Source organism: Mytilus californianus, unplaced genomic scaffold, assembly GCF_021869535.1.
Source record: "Mytilus californianus isolate M0D057914Y unplaced genomic scaffold, xbMytCali1.0.p SCAF_8, whole genome shotgun sequence".
Lineage (NCBI taxonomy): Eukaryota > Metazoa > Mollusca > Bivalvia > Mytilida > Mytilidae > Mytilus > Mytilus californianus.
The window spans coordinates 17,329,181-17,348,175 of NW_026262734.1; the positions used below are offsets into that span (position 1 = coordinate 17,329,181).

Consider the following 18,995-nt stretch of genomic DNA (forward strand, 5'->3'; position numbering starts at 1 on the left):
TGGTTGCTATCTCCCTTAATTATTTTTTCTTTTTTTTGTCTTATAAATCAGGCATTTTGGTTTCTCTTTTAAATTGTTCCACATTTTTTACTATTTGGAATGGATTTTGCTCATTGTTGGAAGGCCATGGTGACATGTAATTGTTCACATCTTTGTCTTTTAATCTTTATGAATAGTTGTCTCCAATCACACCACATCTACTTTCTTTTAATTTATTTATCATTTTTTTTAAACTAGTGGTCACAACATTTATTCAGATGTCATTTAAATTTGCCATCATGAGGAAATAAAAATATAAGATAGATTTTTTTAAAGTTTATTAGGCAAGGTCAGAAAAATAGTAAAGTTTAATTTATACTAAAAAGTATAAAATTGATCACAGTAGTTTATAAAATACTTATAAAATGTATCACATAGTCCATTGATCTAATTCTGATCCACACATGAAAAATAAATTAAAATTATATAAAAATATATCTTTGTAAAATTATATTTTGCTGTAGTTCATGCATATGAAAATTTTGCTGTTGTACATGCATATTAAAATAAAATTAATTTGAATAATAATAAATAAATAATATGTGTCCATGTTCAATTTCCATTGTCCATTTATGTGAATCGGTTGTGATCAAAGTCCTCACAGTATTGGTGTCATTGTTCCATCATACAATGATATTTTTCCAGGGTCTGCCGTGGACGTCTGACTGTCACTGACACGATATGGAGATTTACTTCCGGATGACCGACCATCCTCAGATCTATTAGAGGGAGGTGTATTTTGACCTGATGGCACTGGTGATCCACTGGATACAGATGGAGCCCATTGGACAACTTTCTTGGCCTTTTCTTGTGGTGTGGAAGTGCCAGATCCTGAGGACTCTGGTTTAGTTCCATTATTTGACATGGCATTTAGGTCTGCTGACAGATTGGAATCAACAACTTCAAATGGATGTGGTGCAATTTTAGGGCCGGAACTTGCTATCAGAGGATCAAATGAAGACATCTTATGACGTTTCTCAATGTTCAAATCACCTCTTGGAGGAAATTCCTGAAATGGAAAATTAATATTTCTAATTTTTTGTTGCAGAGATTAAGCAGTATATAAAGATTTACAACTCAAATGAAATAATTATGAATACAAAATAGATCTTTGATACAAGCCTTATACATCAATCATCTTTAATCTTAAGAATGTCAAAAACCCTACTTATCCTTAAGATCAGTTCATGTGAAAAGTTCTCATACTACACTAAAGTTACACACATTCAACATTATTACAAAAGATTCATGTTTAACAAATAAATCACATAAATCTTAATAACAAAAGTGCCAGCAGAGTGATTCATTGACTATCACTCCTAAGCAATTGTGAAAGATTGAAGAAATAAAATTGAGAATGGAAATGGCGAATGTGTCAAAGAGACAACAACTCGACCATAGAGCAGACAACAGCCGAAGGCCACCAATGGGTCTTCAATGCAGCGAGAAACTCCCGCACCCGGAGGCGTCCTTCAGCTGGCCCCTAAACAAATATGTATACTAGTTCAGTGATAATGGACGTCATACTAATCTCCAAATTATACACAAGAAACTAAAATTAAAAATGATACAAGACTAACAAAGGCCAGAGGCTCCTGACTTGAGACAGGCGCAAAAATGCGGCGGGGTTAAACATGTTTTTTGAGATCTCAACCCTCCCCCTATACCTCTAGCCAATGTAGAAAAAACAAACATACAACAGTACGCACAGTAAAACTCAGTTTAAGAGAAGTCCGAGTCCGATGTCAGAATAGGAAACAAACCTATTAAAGCATATAAAACTGACAACTTTATCATAAATCATTATTATACATTCTTCCATTTGTCAAAAAAAGAAACTTATTACTGTGCTGATGCCAGAAGCTTTGCCCTTTCACAATACAGTGTGCCAAAACACTTTTTGATGTTGCAGTTTGAATTCAATACTTTTATCTATGGGTATGATATCTATAAAGTGATCTAGTGCAAGAATTGTCCTTCAAATCTCTTGGATAGACTGACGGATGGATGGATGAACAGACAGAGGTAAAACAGTATACCCCCACTTTTTTAAAGCGGGGTATTAACAATTAAAGCGGGGGGTATAATAAAAAACAGTATACCCCCACTTTTTTAAAGAGGGGGAATAGTTAGTCTAATTGATTGACTATTTATCTATGTATCTTGATATTTCGCAGATTGAGATGAAAAAGGGGGAGAAGTGCTTGAAAAACTATGTGAACGATGCAATATATTGAGTTTCACATTTTAGAACATCTTCAGTGATTGTTTTTTTCATGTATGACTATTTTTTGGTTGTATTATAAGGAATTAGGTTTTTGATACAGGGATGAAATTGGTCTCCAACAAAAAAGCGGAAATGGCGTTCCCGGCAGTCATAATATGGTAAACAAAGTAAAAATGATGTAAAAAACAGAACTCAAAAAGTAGAAATCCGCGGAAAACTTTCATCACTGTTGATAGTAGACCTTTGGTAGCATCTTTCAAATTAAATTCATTCTCATCTTGTGCTCTCGGCGCAGGGTGATTAAGATCTTGATGTAGTGTAGAGTCACTTGTGTGTTGTTGATCTCTATATATTTTTGTATATTGGGTTGCTGTCTAATTGATTACCCTACTACAGTGTTCTTAGTATTTTTCATATGACACCAAGGGAATTAAATTGTAGCACCACATTCATAAAACATTCCATAATAATATCTATTCATCGTGTAGAAATTCCAATAGGGAACATATTTTACATAACTGCAGTTATTAAATCATTTTAAAGACTTTTGGCCTCTGACCATCTTAAGTTTCTCTATTATCTTTCTAGCCTATAAAGTAGATAAGTCAATTTTTCATAATGCATTTAGATGTTATACATCTCAATGTATTATGAAAAGTGACTTCCACATCTCAATGCATTATGAAAAGTGACTTCCACATCTGAATGCATTTTGTAAAGTGACTTGCACATCTGAATGCATTTTGAAAAGTGACTTGCACATCTGAATGCTTTATGAAAAGTGACTTGCACATCTGAATGCATTATGAAAAGTGACTTGCACATCTGAATGCATTATGAAAAGTGACTTGCACATCTGAATGCATTATGAAAAGTGACTTGTATAACATGTAGTTTAGAAAAATAATAGAGAACTGAAGATGGCTAGTGGCCAAAACACCTTATTGTAAAAAAATCTATTTAGCCTGGAGAGAAGACTTCCATAAACCTACTTTTACTTATACTTATGGCACCTTGTCAATAGATATTGCTAAAATATGGTAAAATCTCTCAAAATACAGGCGTTTTAAAAAAATATTTATAAACAAACAAAAACAAAACAATGACTTACCATTTTATCTGGATTGTTAAAATCTGCAAAAAAAATTTTTTTAAATTTAAATAAACTATATTACAAAAGCACTTTAAAAGTTCCACTGAAGATACTTATTATAAATCTATTTGCTTCTGAAGAACTGCATGAAACAAAGAAAATTAAAATTCTAGATGAGTTTATTTGTGACTACCAATCATTATAGCATACTATTAATATTTTTTAATGTTGAATCAAAATTTGGAAATTGTAAACAGAGAAGTAATATAACAAATATGATAAAATGAAAAAAAAATCCATGATTCCACATATTCACCATAAAATATACAATAAACTTTGTATACTTGTCACACCATATCCAGCTTTTAGAAAATCTTTGAGAGATCATGTCTCATTTTTAATATTGTTCACGCTATATCAAAGGAAATCCTAAAAAAATTATGCAAATGTTACATTAATTTGTTTTTCAATAAACCAAATACTGAGCACTTTTTACACATATAATACACATACCAAATGAAGGGTTGTCAGCTGACATTAGATCAGAATCATCCATGAAATCTGCAAGAGAGGCTTGAAATCCACATGAGTTGGTTGTGTCTTCACTTTGACATAAGATGTACTTCTCAATCCATGGTATGTGGCTCCTGAAAGTTAATTTTGGTATCATTTATTAAGTGTAAGCCATCACAGGCATATGCACACAATGTATAATTAGTAAATACTTCTCAATAAAAAAGATGATTAGATATTTGTAAAGTGTATATGACACTATTGAGTTTGCTGGGTTTATTTTTTGTTAAGTTGTCTCCCTTATTTTGTTACTTTGAAAATTAAATTTAGAAGAAAGAACAGTTTTAGATGAATAATATAGTGTATATGATATGGCTCTTTGAATATCACACACTGTTACAACTCTTTATCAATATAATCCCTCAAGCAGAGCATTTGGATTATATTTGTGTCTCCGGTTGATACAGGGGTGATATTGAAAAAGCCATATAATATTCTCTATATAATAACTTTAAATAGCACAATATAAACCTTAAAATAATAATTGGAAGGTCATACATTTAAATTTCAAGAAAATTATTTAATCATTTTGTATTGATGTTTGTTTTAACTGTGACATCAGTATTTTATGTTTACATTGTCAAATCAACAGAACCACGAACATAGCTTTTGTCATCATTTCACTGATCTAATCAATAGTTTCACTAAACAGCTTTTGCCCAAAAATATCAACAGCAATGAAAAACATACTATTCTTTTGAAAATATAATTTTGAGAAATGAATGTACTTTATTGTTTCCCTTAAAAAATTTGTAATTTTTCTAATATTTCTGGAAATACTAAGCTCATATGCCATATGCATGTAACAGTAATAGAAAGAATGCCAAAAAATAGATTCTCTTTACTATAGATGTTGCTATCACTGGTAGTGGAATAAACATTTCTATACAAACTAAATGAAACCACAATCAAATAATGGGAGATAACTCCAACGAACTATAAATAGACAACACTTACTCTCTTCTCTTCCATCTGTAAACTATCAACAGTACAATCCCAACAATAAGTAACACACCAATGAGGATCAAAGCAATCATCCATGGCAGCAAAAACAAACAAATTGGATTATCTTGGGGACAAGCGCACTCGTAACGATTGAGGTAGTCATAACATATAAATGGGTCTGGACAAGGGGAGCTAATACACTCGTTGATATCTTCTTCACAATGGATACCAGTCCAACCTGAAGCACATATACAGTTGTAATTGATATCAAAACTTTCTGAAGCCCTACGGTAGTGTTCACATGGATAGGATATACTGTTGTTCTTTGCTGAAAACATAAACATTTGCATTTGTCATACAGAAACAAACATGTTCAATAATATGCCCTAAATGGATTTAAGAAAATTAAATTTAAAAGAACTGTCTTTTGAAATTATTTAAAACTTTATCATATAATATTTACAGTAGGTGTTCAACTAATAATAATAACAATTTTTTACTGGTAGAAATCAGAATCCATTGAATTCCCACATTTTTCTTTCACATAAATATTTTGGCAAACCTACGTTCACATTCTCCTTCATTGCGACATGGTGACTCCATCACAGTGAATTGTATGGTGACTAGACGTGATAAGGCACCATTAACATCTGAGAAGTAGACTTTAGCCTCATCATAGCCGGAGAAGGAATAATTCTGTATGTATGTCAATGTCATGTAGTTCCATTCATGTTCGTTTACTGGCTTCAACAGTGAAAGATCACATGGGAACATCAAATCATCCTGTAAATTAGAAATATGATCAATTTAGTGTAAACATATTTTATTAAAGAAATCGTTATGTATAGCTACAAGAGTAAAGACATAAATACTAAATATACAAATGATTCAATAATTGGGATTAAGAAACAAGAGCAGTGCTCTTATATAAATTCGTCTCCCTAATGATCAATTCATTATGCATACATTTATACACTATAAATTCATTTTTTTTTGCATGAATTTATTATTTCCATTATAGAGAACAATGGAAACAAATTGGAGGTCAATCCTTGCTATGTCAAGAAATGCTTCGTACAAATTATACTATCAAAACTAAAAATGCAAGACTTTATCTTAGTGACACCTATACCATTATAATTTTCACACTGATAAAAATGTCGCAAACATTTCTGAATTTACAGTATTTGAGTATTTGACAACTGAAATAAAAGCACAGTCAATTCATTGTTCTATGTATAAATATTTGAAATTTCCAAGAAAACTGAATAATTTATTATCAATCAACAAGTTTGAGCCAACATTAAAACTGATATAATCACAAAAACTTGTAATAGGTCAAACATTTTGAATGGATTCCAAACATATGAATACTGGGATGGATTCCAAACATATGTATACTAGGGTGGATTCCAAACATATGTATACTGGAATGGAGTCCATACATATGTATACTGGGATGGATTCCAAACATATGTATACTGGGATGGATTCCCAAACATATGTATACTGGGGTGGATTCCCAAACATATGTATACTGGGATGGATTCCATACATTTGTATAATGGGGGGATTCCCAAACATATGTATACTGGGATGGATTCCATACATATGTATACTGGGATGGATTCCATACATATGTATACTGGGATGGATTCCATACATATGTATACTGGGATGGATTCCATATATATATAATCATTTAATCAAAGCATAAGCAAACTAGTATTGGAACTTTTTTTTCTTCATAAAATCTTTTTATACAGGTAAAAATGTGTTGTAATGTAAAATTTGATGGTCTGTGTTTCACAAAAAATCTTGATATAAAAAGCCTTAAAAATCAGCAAGATTTTGAGTTTAGTTTTTAATGACTGAGAATTCATGTAAATAATTAAGAGTTCCAACATTTTTCTAATCTCTACTGAAATGAACTTACAGTTCTTTTTGTTACGTTTGGACATGGATTAGCAATGGTGGGTATACTTGTAGAATTGTCTGTTATATTCATAACTCCACCAACTGGTTCCTGGACATTAAGCTGTAGTGTACCACCTATCTCTACATCATAAGCTCCTAGTAAACCATACCAGGAAGGTGACCAGATATGCTCATTCCAATCATTCTTTTGTTCCAGATAAACCTGTAGTTGATGAATCAGATTTAATTAATACTTTAAAAACAGTCATGTCCCCATTAATGTGACCTACCAAATTAGACGTATCACCAGATTTGTACTTACATGAGCAACACCACTGGTGTCACATGTTGAGTAGGATCTTCTTAACTTTTCGGAGAACCTGATATCACCCCTAGTTTTTGGTGGAGTTCCTGTTGCTCAGTCTTTAGTTTTCTATGGTATGTTTTGTATACTGTTGTTTGTCTTTGATCGTTTTTAGTTTTTTGCCAAGGAATTGTCAGTTTGTGTTCGACTAATGAGTTTGAATGTCACTTTGGGACCTTTCACCTCTCTTTTTAAAGTACAATGATAAGCTCTGTCATTAGGTCAATATCTAAGTCTAACTAAATAATTTTAATACATCAAAGCAATGAACAGACCAAGTAAAAGTACTGATTTTCACTTTTGCTAAAAGAGAAGTTTTTTTGCATTTAAACAGAACAAATTTAAGGAGTATTCTTAATTTATAATGTTCTATTTCAAGTGTCTAAAAATAATATTTCTGTTCGTTTTTAGTTTTCTTACATTTAAATTTCTGTTGCGCAAATACTGAATAAATCAGTTTGCAAACTTCTATACTAATTTTACATTCCCTTAACATTTGTTTTTTATATTTGGTAACAGTGACCTTGACTTTTGACCTATTGACCCCAAAAAATATAGTATTATTTCCTATTTGTTTTAGACATAAGGCCAGATAAAGAGATAACTATTTTCAATAAAAAAAAAATTCCCAGGGAGAATATTAAGAATAAAATAAATCAATAAATGATTTGCAGCGTTTTTAAAGAAACTGGGTTTCCCTTCTAGAGCTGTTACAAAACAAAAGGGCACTACAGTTACATGGCAACCAAACTGGGTTACTGAGGGGAGATAACTTACCAAAACTGGTTCTGTAGGATCTGATGGTAGCTGTGAGTCTCCTAACAAAGTCAGGAAGATAGTTGGTGGGTCTGCTACATCTGTTACATTGACAGTCAGCCATACTGTTACATTATTTGGTGGAATAACTGGATCAGTTTGAACTTCCTGTAAAATGACTGGGAATGTCTGAATACCCATACAGTCCTCACAAGGTGTGAACAGCAGTCTGAAAAGAGAAAAAACAAATCAATACACAAGTAGTTCTCACAAATGTGTACAGCACTGCTACAGAGATAAATAAAATACAAGTATTGATTATTTTAGGAATGAAATTACTTTAAAAATATTTTGTGGTATACCATATAATTTTGAATATGTAAAATCTTTGATCTCTAGAACTTTAATTTCAACATTAAGAGATCTAGATTAACAAATTATTTGTTGAATGGATATACTTGATACAGGTGTTGCAACTTGATTTATGTGAAAAGCATACTTGCAACATTAATAAAAAGCCAACCAAGGGTAGAATGCTGTATTTTACAATCTTATACTGCCAGTATCATCATCAAATGAACCTACATTCCATCAACAGACAGGATTGGTGTTCCCATGGTATAGTTAGTGTAGCTACCATCCAGATAGAACTCTATCGTATCTCCCTCATCATCTGTAGCTTCCAATTGGTACTGTATTGTACCTAAAAACATACAAATCACACATATTCTATCAACTTTTAAAACTATGCAAGAACAAGTTAATTATCAAATGTCATTATGATAGAACTTTTAGAAAAATTAAATTAATTCAAAATATATGAAAAGGTTGGGGCAGTACTCAATGTTTTAGCTAATCACCCCTATAACAAAAAGGTTGAAGTTTTTTTTTTCTTTTCCTAAAGACATTTTTGTGTGCCATGTTTTACCTGCATCCTCTGACATGTAGATAACATCGGGTACTGTAAGATGGGGTTCTGAATTTGTAATGGAGGCTTTGACATTTGCCAGAGAAAACATTGTCTCATGTTTGAAGTATGGATCATTGACTGCACCTTCTGTTAAATCTCTCCAGGTGTTGCATACCTGTAAACATGGCAGAAAATATATAAATTACAACAAAGTCCAGGGAAACATTACTACTGTATAAATAAATCTTGTTTGCATAAGCCAAATTAAACCTTATATATAATGAAAGAAAAATGTACTATAAAAGTAAAACGCAGAGATGTTTATTGAAATTATATTTGCTATTTGAAGTGTAAAAATGGAGATACATGTTATGCTTGTCAATGTGATAATAATCCAACATATATCAAAAAGGACAAAAAAAGTTAATAACAAGATCTACAAGACAAACTATATGGCTTTCAGCAATATACAAAACCTAACACATCTTACAAATCAGGCAAAGTTGACCTTAGATAGATGTGGCTACTATTTTTAGGTCCCTTTTTGTCATAGATCTTCATGTATTTCAATACTTATATATCTTTGGCTTTCAAATGTTCACGCCTGAGTGTTCATGATAAAGTAATACAGAAAAACACAATTAATAAAGTGTTATTTCCATTGGAAGGCAATAAAAAACCAAAGAGACAACACCCTTCCCATGCAGGAAACATTTTGTAATCGTTAAAACAGAGTGTCTGTTGACCTCTGTATCACTTTTCTGAATTTATTGTGTTGTTGAATTGTTGTTTCATTGATTTACTGCATACATCTCTTTTACACTTGTGTAGCAGGATTTACTCACCTTTCCAGAGCACCTGAAATCACCATGGATATTGGTGTAGTTCGTGTTGCTAAGTCTTTAGATTTATATGCTCTGTTTTGTGTATTTTAAATATTTATCTTTTTGTCATTTTTTTTATTTTTGCCATGTCATAGTCAGTTTGTTATGGACTTATGAGTTTTAATATCCCTTTGGTATATTTCACCTCTCTTTAATATGAAAAAGATCTATGTAAAGTGACAAAACAAAATTAGTGGCTAAACTGCCTCTGTATAAACAGCTTTAACATACCATCAAAATCAACTTGTGGAAGCTGTATTTCATCCTTAAACACATCAAAGCCATATCTGAACTTAAAAGTACATGGGTTAAAATTAGCATATGCTTTAACCACTCTGAGAAACATGGATATTTTGACGTTCATGCAGCATTCTACAGCCATACAGTCACTGGAGAAGAGACAATATACTTTCTTTGGCAATGTGAAAGCCATCAGCGGACATTCTGAAAAATAGAAGTACTCAAATTAAAGGACCATTATTATATAACAAGAGTTCACACGCTGAAATGTCTTACCTTCTTTACTGACCATTAATTTTATTTTGATAGTCCTAAATAAAAAGTTTTACTACAAGTATCATACAAACTTAACATGATAAAAAAAAAAGGTCAAGGTCAGATAAACCAAACAGGAAACACATGTTCACCTTAAAATCTTTCAATACACCAAATATAGTTGACATATTGCTTATAGTTTCTAAGAAAACAGACTTAACCAGGCAAACTAAACATTGACCAATAAACCATGAAAATGAGGTCAAGGTCAGAGGAACCATGCCAGACAGACATATACACTTTACAATCCTGCCAATCTATAAATATAATTGACCTATTACTTAAAGTTAAGAAAAACAATACAAAACAAAAACTTAACACGGAGCAATGAATAGCGAAAATGAGGTCAAGGTCAAATAAAACCTGCGAGACTGACATCATAAAATATTTCATACACCAAATATATTTGATCTATTGCATATATTATTAGAAATAAGACAAAAACACAAAAACTTTACTTTGACCACTGAACCATGAAAATGAGGTCAAGGTCAGATGACACCTGCCTGTTGGACATGTACACCTTACAATCATTTCATACACCAAATATAGTAAACCTATTGCTTATAGTATCTGATATATACTGAACCATGAAATTGAGGTCAAGGACAATGGACATATTACAGACAGAAACTTCATAACATAAGGCATCTATACTATTAAATAAGACGACCTCATTTTGTGTATCGCTTCTCTTTCTTCCACAATAAATTAAACATCATGCCTCTGTGTCCTATAGGTACAATGCATAGTCGCATTTATCATCCTTGCTTATGATTATTCAGTTTTGGTTATTTTGGAAGAAAAAAGCAAAATAAAGGCGTCCGGATATGGTTTCTGTCATCGAACTGACTTTTTGAGTCTTATAAGACTTCTGTTTAGGACTGATTTAAATTTACACATAATTTTCATAAGTACTTGGGGACAGGACAATTGTTTTCGCGTTTTTCTGTTTACTATGATCATACATATACTATAAATAAAGTGTATTTGCTATTTACTATCAATTCCAATAGTTAATTATACACGGTGGTCACTGATATATTATTTATCAGTGACTGTTTATTGTATTTAAAGTATATGTATGTTCATAGTATACAGAAAAACAGAAAACAAAAAATATTGGTCTTTGGGAAAAAAGTGGGAGGGCTTAAAAAATATTGCCCTGTCCCCAAGTACCTATGACTTTTGGTACCTTTCCTGAAATTCTCCAGTTATAAATCTTTTTTTTTAAATGCCCGCGATTTGTGTGTTCTAGTATATATATAAAGTATGAAGCATCCAGGTCTTCCACCCTCTAAGGCTGCCGCCATTGCTATCTCTATGTCAAGCTTTCTGCGACAGAAGCTCGCAGGCTGGACAAAAATTGCAAATATGAATTAAATCCAAAAGGGTTAATTGGTCAAATCAACACTTACATTGAGATCTTATTTTTACATTTGGTTTTCTTAAAGATAGAATAAAATACATTATAGGTTTGGTGCTATTTTGTTAAAGATGTAAGTGCCTGGGGAATTACTTTGCACATTGTTGAAGGCTGTATGGTGACCTATAGTTGTTGATTTCTGTGTCATTTGGTCTCTTATAGAGTTGTCTCATTGGCAATCATACCACATCTTTTTTATACAAAATATGTAAACAAGTTAGTAATGGACATGTATAACAACTGTTACATACGGTTATCCTGGTCCATAATTCTTTTAATCATTTGTGCTCTAGTTCCACTGATTGGTTTTCCTCTTTCCTGTAAGGTCTGTTTGATTTGTTCATCTGTCAGCTCATGTGGATTAAAACAGGGTTTGTTGTCAATTATGGACTGCAAAAAAAAACAGAATTTACACAATTTTTTAAATAGATGCTACTTATATCTGTATATCATAATATTTCAATAACATGTCAACTTTTACAACTGATTAGATTTATAATATAATTCACCGTTTCAGAATCTACACCAAAATATTGTGATTGGCTTACAATGTCGCAAACAATTTCAATCAATGACGTGAAATCATTTTTCATTTTAATAGAGTACAAACAATGAACATGATGAAATTGATATAGTACTGCTGGTGCGGTATACTTTTTTATGGACTTCTTAGCTCCCCTCAATCATAAATTTTAATACAAGACGCTATGGGATTGTGTAAGAATTGTTTTCATGCCATGTGTATTCATGCAATGTATTTGCATGCCATGTATTCTTATGCAATCTATTTTCATGTCATGTATTTTCACATCTTTTTTATTTCATGTACATGTATTTCCTTGCAGTGTTTGCTACTGGACATTATATAACGATATTTTATAATTTTAGACAACCAAACTAGCTCAAAATATATTAAGATAAAACAATATCAATCCTTGTATTAAATTTTAAATTTTAATATTTTGAATAATCACCAACCTGCAAAGTTTTGAGAGCTTGAACAAACTTTGCTCGGCTGTCTGTCATACCCAATTTTGTTAAAAACTCAATAATTGTCCCCATTTTCAGTCTACGTAGAGAAAACTTCTTCATAAAGCTGTCAGCTTTTGCCATCAGAGCAGCAAATGGACCTAAAAAATACAATCATATAATTAATCAAATTGACAATAAATTAACTTAAATTTAAATCCTATAATTTCCAATAGAGTCTTTTGTTGAAAACAATAATATTTCCTTTTCAGCAGTTCTATATAAGAAATTCTTGAAAGAGGAAAAATTTTATATACAGCTGCTAGCTTTATTTACTTCTTAAAGGATATTCCATTGTTTCTTTTAAACAAGTGCTATAACCGAGACACTTGTACAAATTTAATTGGGATATTCAAAAGTAAAAAAAAACCTGAAAGACAATGTGTTAAAAAAGTAATCAAATCTAGAATTATAAATCAGTTTTTAACTTAAATTACCTTCATAGATTAAATATTTACTTAAGGTGGTACCAAACACCTTGACTAAAATAAATTTGGCTCGTTTGACTTTCATAAAATTTTGACAAAATATTTACTTTGATCCTTTGACAAAAATATAAAAATTTCAAAATCCTTGAACCACACACTTTCTCAGAAAAATTTCATAGGATATACAGCAGTTGACAAACACTAAATTTCATCATTGAGAAGCATAATATTTCCTTAACAATACAACGTGATTAAAACGTTTAGCTGATTTTTACAGAGTTATCTCCCTGTAGTGTTAGGTACCACCTTAAGAGTTGCAGGAATATATCTTCATGTCAATAAATTTGTAATAGAAATGATGAAAACTTCACCATATAACAACCAACATTGCATATTTAACTGAATTGTGTAACATAGAATAAAGAATGTGTCAATAAGACAACATAACCAAAGCGCAGATAACAGCCTTAAGCCTTCAATGTAGCAAAACAATCCGGCACCCAGAGGTGGGCTTCAGCTGGCCCCTAAACATTAATACGTACCTGTCTTTCCATTTTTTGAATCATCAGGTAAGCTTTTTGGATTAGCCTTAGTTTTGGAATACATTCCATCTGGTTGACCTATAACAAAATATCATTATATCTTAGATTATAACATGTGTAAATATACATTCTTTTTATGCATTATGATTGTAAAAATTGTGTATGCATGTGTATTCAAAACAGCACTCAAAAATCAAATTTGAATATAAATGTAAAAGATCTGGAAATCTATTTTTTTTATTTTCAAAACAGCAAACATTGTGTAAACATCTTGAGAACTTTGTCACTCATAAATATACTCTGCAATCATCAATAATGCATGTTATCATGTCAGAAGTCCAATTTTCTAATTTTGTATTTCTAAGATTTCAAATGACAAGACTGTTGCTTGTTTAATGTCCAGTGGCACAAATGACAAGACTGTTGCTTGTTTAATGTCCAGTGGCACAAATGACAAGACTATTGCTTGTTTAATGTCCTGTGGCACAAATGACAAGACTGTTGCTTGTTTAATGTCCAGTGGCACAAATGACAATGTCAAGAATTTCAAATGACATTGCTGCCAATACTGATTTTTTTCTTCAAAAATTAAAAAAAAGCTAACATGAGTGTAAACTTACTTTTAATGGCTTCTGTTTTTGCCCCTGGGTCTCGTTTACGTGGGGGTGCAGCAGGTGCTTCAACTTTACTCTTTGACTTAGGACTGGTGTCTTTGTTTTTTGCTCCACCAAGTCCCACAATTACTCCAGAGGCTATAGTATCAAACTGTAAATGAACATTAAACTTTATTAATAAGTTCACTTTTGGCTCGTGTCTTTCAGAGGGCATCAACCCTATTCCTAAACAACTCCAAATGGCTTGTGTCTTTCAGAAGGTGTCAATCCTATTCCTAAGCAACTGCAAATACTGTCATCTGACAGAAAACTCTACCAGTATGTAGAGAACTTGACCTTTGCAGCTTGTCAAATAAGTTTTATCATAACTTCACCTTTTAAGGTCATAATCAATTCATTGATAAGTGTTATTTTTATTTATCTGTTCTAAAAATGCAAGATCTTATCTGAATAACAGAATTAAAATAAATCTTGCCAGCACATTGTTCCCATGACATAAGGTTCTTAACTTAACTTAACTGTTGTGAAACATTATAAAGGGACATAACTCAAAAATGGTAAAAGTGATGCTACCCAAGTTCATTCTTGATCTGTGTTTTGTGGTAATAAGCATTGTGTATAAGTTTCATAACATTTGGTTGAGGCAAACTAAAGTTAGAGAACGGAAACCAATTTCGGACATACAGATGGACAACAGTAAAACTTAATGCCCCCTCCGCTATAGCGGGGGCATAAAAAGTAAGTTTGGTCCAAATGGTGAAATCAAATGAAGAGTGTACTGTAGTTACTAACCTTATAAACTAATTTGCATTACAAGTCTGTAGCCACTTTGGAACTTCAAAGAATCTTGGAGACAGGAACTTAGTAGGATCTACAGTTCCTTCGTCTTTCATCATGGCAAAGTGGATATGGTTGAATGGATAACAGGGTGACCGTTTGGCAGAACCAATGGGAGATCCTGCAGCAATCTATTAATAGCAAATATATCATGTTGTTTGGGTTCCAACAGATGTCATTAGGGTTCATTATTGGACATAATTACAGCATGTAGACTCCATTGCAGTTCAAACATGAACTAAAACTAGAAACTGTAGAGGAATCTTTACTATAATTCAACTTGTAATAAGTTCAGGTAGTTCAGCAATTGAAACAAAAACAATTAAAAAAAATTGTTTATTAAAAGCAGTTTCCATCCTACTATTTTCACAGATATAATATAAAGTAAAGGTCACCATGCTTTTTGAAGCTAGCCTGTCAAATCTGTGGTTATCAGTTTGAGTTTCACACATGGCAGGTGTATATATATTTTTTCGTTTGGGCTTGTATTATATTTGCCTTCGGGTTTATATGATCTGTTCATCCTATTTTGACTCTTCAAAATTCAAGAGTCTATCCTAAATTGAGGTAAATTGTATGGCTTTCCAAATACCATTTCGATTCCTAACATCACTGAAGAGACATTAATTGTTGAAATCCGGATATGGTGTACAATAAACAGCTGCGCCATGAGCGCATGATACGCCCGTCGTCTTGTGTGTGAATTTTTATGCAATAAGCATAAATAGTTTCTGACATACGGCGTGACATGCGAAAACCCCCTTTTTTTTTACAAAAAACTCAATATCTCTAAAATAAAATTTTGAATCAAAACCAAAAAGTATACAGATCTTTAGATTAATATAACTAAGAAGTGTGTAAAATTTTAAGCAATAATCATAAATCGGTTTTGAGATACGGCGCGACATGTGAAAACCCCTCTTTTTAAAAAAAAAAAAAATCAATATCTCAAAAATAAAATTTTGAATCAAAACCAAAAAGTATACAGATCTTAAGATTAATATAACTAAGAAGTGTGTAAAATTTTAAGCAGTAATCATAAATTGTTTTTGAGATACGGCGCGACATGTGAAAAACCCCTCCCCCTTTTTTTACAAAATACTCAATAACTCAAAAATAAAATATTGAATCATCACCAAAAAGTATACAGATCTTAAGGTTAGTATAACTAAGAAGTGTGTAAAGTTTTAAGCAATAATCATAAACTGTTTTTGAGATACGGTGCGACATGTGATAAACCCCTCCCCCTTTTTTAACAAAATACTCAATATCTCTAAAATAAAATTTTGAATCATCACCAAAAAGTATACAGATCTTAAGATTAATATAACTAAGAAGTGTGTAAAGTTTTAAGCAATAATCATAAATTGTTTTTGAGATACGGCGCAACATGTGAAAAAAAACACACACCTGTTTTAGTTACTAAGTCCCGTAACTCAAAAAGTTTTAATCTTATTTTCACCAAAAAGTATACAGATCGTTTGACCATCATAAGAAACAACTATTTTAAGTTTCATAAAATTTGGATAAGTCATTCTCAAGTTACGGTGCGACATGTTTACACCGGACAGACAGACAGACGGCCGGACACCCGACATTTGTATACCATAATACGTCCCGTCAAAAATTTGACGGGCGTATAAAAACCATTGCACCTTTTGTTTGCGGTATACCATCTTTTCCGCAAGTTTATTGTTTTCTGTTTAGTATTAAATTTATAATTAAGATCCATTTATAACATCGGTGATCCGTTTATTTGGCAATCGCCAATGGCAGTCAGCAGGGTTTAAGAACATTTGTTGTTCGACCTGTAAGTCAAATGCGTTTTGTTAAAATATACTTTTTCACTTTTTTGGTCTTTTGGAAAATGTTGTTTGTGCTGTATTTAGACCCCTCTAACAAGAAATTTGTTTTGCATGCACCCGTATAAAAATTGCAGTTTTTATCCAACGCAATAGACCCCTCTGACAAGAAATTTGTTTTGCATGCACACGTATAAAAATTGCGGTTTTTATCCAACGCAATCATAGGTTTGAACGTTGTTTTCAATTTAGACTTTATATATACTGTAGAAACATTAATTTTCGTGGGGTTAAAATTTCGTGGTTTTGTCTCTATATAAGATTTCATGGGGATTTAATTTCGTGGTTTCCAGTATTTGTAAGTGATCTTATATTTAGGTTAAATTTTCGAGGGAGTTTTAATTTCGTGGATATATTCTTTCCACGAAATAAACGAAATTAAATCCTCCACGAAAATTTCTGCTTTTACAGTATATATTTTTATCCAACGCAATCATAGGTTTGAACGTTGTTTTCAATTTAGACTTGTATATATATATATATATATATTCTAAATTGAAAACAACGTTCAAACCTATGATTGCGTTGGATAAAAACCGCAATTTTTATACGTGTGCATATATATTATGTTATCAAATCTAATATTTTGTATGCATGTTTTTAACTTCTTTGTAACCTTTGTACTTGCATGGTTTTATGAGAATAAACTATCTATCTATCTATCTATCTATCTATCAACTCCAATCTTAAATGACTAAGATTGTTATTTTTCCTACCAAAGGATGATGGTTTTCTCCTACTTCCATCACCAATAAACACTGACTACCACGAAATAGCCAACATTGATGAAAGTGGCGTTTACCACTAATCAATCAATCTCAAGGACTTGTATGAACTAAGACAGAAATTCAAATGATGGAATTTCAAAACACATATGAGAAGATTGCTCTTAGAAAATGCTATGAGAAATTATCAGGAATTCAGAATACATGAGGATAGGTCACCTTCTATTGAAGATGAGGGCATACAAATTGTCACCAAATTATTTCTTACTAATTTTACAACAAATATACAGCCAAATCTATCATAATACTATATAGCAGAGCAATCTCCTAAAGGAAATAAGTTTGTCCAAACATATCAGCAAATAAAACTTACCCTGTTTTCAATGTAAAGTTGGTCTGTTTGATGCAGAATAGTCCTATTGACATTAACACCGTTTACAATTAGCTTTATTCCCTTTAAGGCAGCCGTGTTTGCTTCAATGATTACCTCATCAGGGTTATCTCCCTTATAAACAATTCCAGGAAAAGGAGCAACCACCTGTAACAAATATTTATAACTGTAAGTTAAAGAAATTTACACATTTCACATTAAAACAAATAAAATATAATTTCAAAATCACAAAGTATGCAAAGACAATAAATATCTGTAACAAACAAAATAGTATAAAAGAGGGGCGAAAGATACCCGAGGGACATTCAAACTCATAAATTGATAATAAACTGACAATGCCACAACTAAAAAAGAAAAAGACAAAAAGACAAACAGTAGTAACAGAACACAGAACACAACATAGAAACTAAAGACTAAGCAACATGATCCCTACAAAAAACTTAAAGGTGATCTCAGGTGTTGCAGAAGGGTAAGCATATATAACATGGGCATAGTGTATGATACTATAACTTTACAAACAGTGCGAGACCTTCATGGAAATTTTCATATCCAAAAATAAAATATATTAATAAGAGTCAATTAAGTTGACATTTGTTGATAAAAATGTAAATCTTGTGCAATATAAAAAATACAAAAATAGGGTTCTGTATTGTAAAGGGAACTTTCAATTTAAGTTAAAAATATCAATTTAAAATCACAATAAAATGTTTTAATTTGTTCATCATTTTCACTAAATTCAAATAATGACATTATTTTTAACTTTACAAAAAACCATCAAGTATACATTTAACATCAAATAAGGTTAATTATCACCATCAATTCAACATCAAAGGACATACATGATAGGAATTTTCTCTACTATCTTCCCACATTTATTT

At 31.7% G+C, this 18,995-nt stretch overlaps 1 protein-coding gene across 1 annotated transcript; it reads right to left on the bottom strand.

Moving 5' to 3' along the window:
* Positions 1-334: 334 nt before the first annotated feature.
* LOC127711916 (uncharacterized) lies at positions 335-9,972 on the bottom strand. Its single transcript, XM_052218072.1, has 10 exons — positions 9,940-9,972; positions 8,843-8,999; positions 8,500-8,617; positions 7,936-8,143; positions 6,814-7,017; positions 5,444-5,660; positions 4,890-5,205; positions 3,873-4,006; positions 3,378-3,400; positions 335-1,048 (listed from the first exon to the last, which is right to left on the bottom strand). Exons 1-10 carry the CDS (start codon positions 9,970-9,972, stop codon positions 638-640), a joined length of 1,821 nt encoding a protein of 606 aa, XP_052074032.1. The 3' UTR covers positions 335-637.
* Positions 9,973-18,995: the final 9,023 nt, after the last annotated feature.

What these genes read in the sequence shown, in the direction of transcription:
- LOC127711916 (XM_052218072.1), bottom strand. Translation starts at nt 9,972, where the DNA reads ATGAAATACAGCTTCCACAAGTTGATTTTGATG. An exon ending in CAATGAAGGAGAATGTGAAC is followed by an intron (nt 5,206 to 5,443) that starts GTAGGTTTGCCA and finishes TTATGTTTTCAG; the next exon opens with CAAAGAACAACAGTATATCC. An exon ending in AGCTGACAACCCTTCATTTG is followed by an intron (nt 3,401 to 3,872) that starts GTATGTGTATTA and finishes TTTTTTTTGCAG; the next exon opens with ATTTTAACAATCCAGATAAA.